This window comes from Sinocyclocheilus rhinocerous, unplaced genomic scaffold, assembly GCF_001515625.1.
Source record: "Sinocyclocheilus rhinocerous isolate Xijiao unplaced genomic scaffold, SAMN03320098_v1.1 scaffold567, whole genome shotgun sequence".
NCBI lineage: Eukaryota > Metazoa > Chordata > Actinopteri > Cypriniformes > Cyprinidae > Sinocyclocheilus > Sinocyclocheilus rhinocerous.
Window position 1 is genome coordinate 163221 of NW_015649134.1, and position 3094 is coordinate 166314.

Sequence of the window (3094 nt, forward strand, 5' to 3'; positions counted from 1 at the left end):
CACAGCATGTGAGTACTAAACTAAGTTCTGTTCACACCTGTTCACACACAGGTTTACGTTAAAAACACACGAGTTACAAAAAACAGTCATAAAAAACAGTCGGTTTTTGTTATTTCTTATTGGTTATTCAAGGTCACGTGGGCACAGGTGATCACTTCCGTTTTCTTTATTATTTCCTTTGTCGGATTGTTTGTTAGGTTGGAAGGGGCGAGGTGCGGGAGCCAACTTTCTGTTGACCATATTGCATTGGTCTAGTCAGGTTTTCATATGCTTTAAAGGAGACATATTATGCCCCTTTTTACAATATGTAATATAAGTCTCTGGTGTCCCCAGAATGTGTCTGTGAAGTTTCAGCTCAAAATACTCCACAGATTATTTATTATATCATTTTGAAAATGAATCAATAAATCCATTGCTTGTCTCCTCTGAGGCTGGGACTGTAAATAGTGTTCTGTGCTCGTCTGTGCAGCCAAAAACAGAACAGTTAGCATGTTTTGCTCAAACTTTCTCCATGGCATTAGAGCTGGTACACCGTTGTCGCTTGCGAAATCAAATGAAACGCCGTGGGTGTAAACTTACAGGTTATGGGGCGGTAATATTATAAAGAAATCCCTTTGCCACGTCACCAAGGGAGCGAAATCAGACGCACTCGTTTTCTCAGACGCTTTCAGAAAAAGGCTTCCCAAAACAAAGTTACTTGGTTAATCTTTTTCATGTTTCCTTGGTTGGTAGATGCACTGGGGACCTGATTATAGCACTTAAAACCTGGAAAAGTCAGATTTTCATGATGTGTCACCTTTAATAAAATTCAAAAGCAAGTTAAGATCGTCAGTCTTCCATGGATGAGATAATGACCGAGTGCGAACGAGTCACAAGCCCACTACCTAGCCTCTATGTGGCGATTGTATGCCGCTTCAATGACTGTATCTGTATTAATTAATGTGCTAATTAGAAAGCAAATGAGCCTTTATTTCATTTTCATTTATGTCTTTTTTTTTTCTTTTTTTTTTTGAGAGCTTGCCTATGGTGGATCTTGTCAGCTCTATGGGGATGAAGCCTTTCCCATAATACACACAAATTCTGTAATATTACTGAACACACACATACACATACATGGTCCTTTACTATTGTTTACTAGCATTTACTACCGTTTGAGAAAAACCTGAATAGAAGAAAACAAGTAACTTTACCTTCTGAATGGCTAGTTCAACTGTATATAACTGTATGTATGTTACTATAAAGCAAACAGGCATAATCACCCCGTGAACAGTGTGCAACTCTGCAGGATGTTAAAATTGACTAGCTGGATTCATCATAAAAAATTCTGTAATATTACTGGGGGAAAAAATTTAACATTTTAAAAGGCAGATTTAAATGAATGCAGAATAATATTACTGAAAGTTCAAATAAGCCAAAAATAGGATACCAACCACAGCACACAGCGTATTAGCTGGTAAATGTAGAGCATAGTCAACTTTTAAATACTCTGTAAGTCCTATATTATTTTTTGGTGGGTGTTAAATCTGCTGCATTGTGCAGGTATAGATTCCACACGGGCCTGCCTAAGATTCGGTCTCTTTCTATCTTTGTACAGGCGGACATCCGTTCAAGAGAATACCTGCGTTGCCATGTCCTGATATCTGACATTACCTAGATGAACAGATGGGGTGAGAGGAGAGAATGCTGTGATGCTTACATTGTATTAACACTGGTAATTTTTATTATTGAATCCAAGAATTTACCATGCTAGTGGATTTGTAGTATACACAGACTTTTCTTTTTTTCTGGAACTATAGTGTCTGAAAACAAAAGTAGGGCTGTGCTATTCAGCTTCATGTTCCACTGTCACCAGGATCTGATATAAATAAAAGATTGTAAGAACAGCACACTTTACCAAGCAGATCTATCAAGTGAGTTTTGGGTACATTATGAAAATAATGTAGTGAATGGAGGGGGAAAAAGTAAAAGAAAAGACAAATTCAGAAGTTTTGCTAATACACTTTTCCCCTTGATATTTGTAATCACCAGGATTCCTTTCTGTTTTACTGAATTTATTTCTTCAATTCTGTCCTATTTTAATTTGTTGGATAGCCTATTCTGCACACTGCTGCATTTAGTTCCAATTTGCATATAAATTACTTTTTACATTGTACATGTCCACTGTAAATAAATAAAGATATAAATATCTTTAGTTGGAAAGATTTGAGCTTATTTGTTTTGTTTGTTTTTTTCCCTCCTCCCATCCCTGTACTTATACATAATTATGTTGTGTTTATATTAAAAGTGTCTGTTATTTTTGATATTTTGGTTGCCCTCAGCATAGGTTTACTTTGTTGAACCACATTAGTTCCATAAATCAGTTTTCTTTTAACTCTTGGGGCTCAGGCTGAATATTTTTCAGTTTTTAACTTGATTTTTGTAATGATCTGGAAAGCAATTTTATTACCAAACTTATATTTATACTTTTAACAGCATTTAAGGGCATAATGGAAATGTAATGACACTTGTACAAGTAAATGAGGGGAATGTGATTTTACATTGGCTGAAACAAAAAGGAGGGGGAGGATATTTGCATTGGTCCTCATTCCCAAATAAACAACACAGTTTCTGCCCTATCTGGCCCTGCATCACCAAAGTGCTTTCATAATATGGGCCATAAATGTGTATGAAAACACTCAGATTTTGTATGTATTTATTTATTTACCTATTTATTCATTTATTTACTTACTTACTGCTCCTTATGGCCAACCAAACAGAGCTTGAAACACACTGGGGCACCTTCAATAAACATTTAAATCAATGTTCAGTTGATTTGAACAATGTTCAATTGAATTGATTTACACAGATTCATTTTGTTAATGTTTTGACTGCTGATTGTGATTCCCTGACATTATGGGGACATCCTCCATCCGCCTTTGCCTTTCTTCCAGACCTTGAGATCCTGGAAACTGCCACTTTAGACATGGATTTGGGCTGTCACAACAAAAGACACGATTTTTCACTACACGATTATCATGGCCAAAAGAATTGATAGAAATCTTGAAAAAATTTAAAATATTATAACAAATAATAATAAATTATATATGTATGTGAG

At 35.7% G+C, this 3094-nt stretch overlaps 1 protein-coding gene across 3 annotated transcripts in view; it reads left to right on the top strand.

Annotated features, from left to right (window-relative positions):
• LOC107710273 (endonuclease V) overlaps positions 1-2168 on the top strand; it is a 129102-nt gene extending 126934 nt beyond the window's left edge. For 2 of the 3 annotated variants that reach the window (XM_016514997.1, XM_016514999.1), the window contains one exon: positions 1595-2168. In XM_016514997.1, coding sequence (XP_016370483.1) covers positions 1595-1654 — 60 coding nt within the window. In that variant the 3' untranslated portion in view covers positions 1655-2168. The remainder of the gene's footprint in view (positions 1-1594) is intronic. The other variant, XR_001636577.1, reaches the window with a different exon arrangement.
• The last annotated feature ends 926 nt before the right edge of the window (positions 2169-3094 follow it).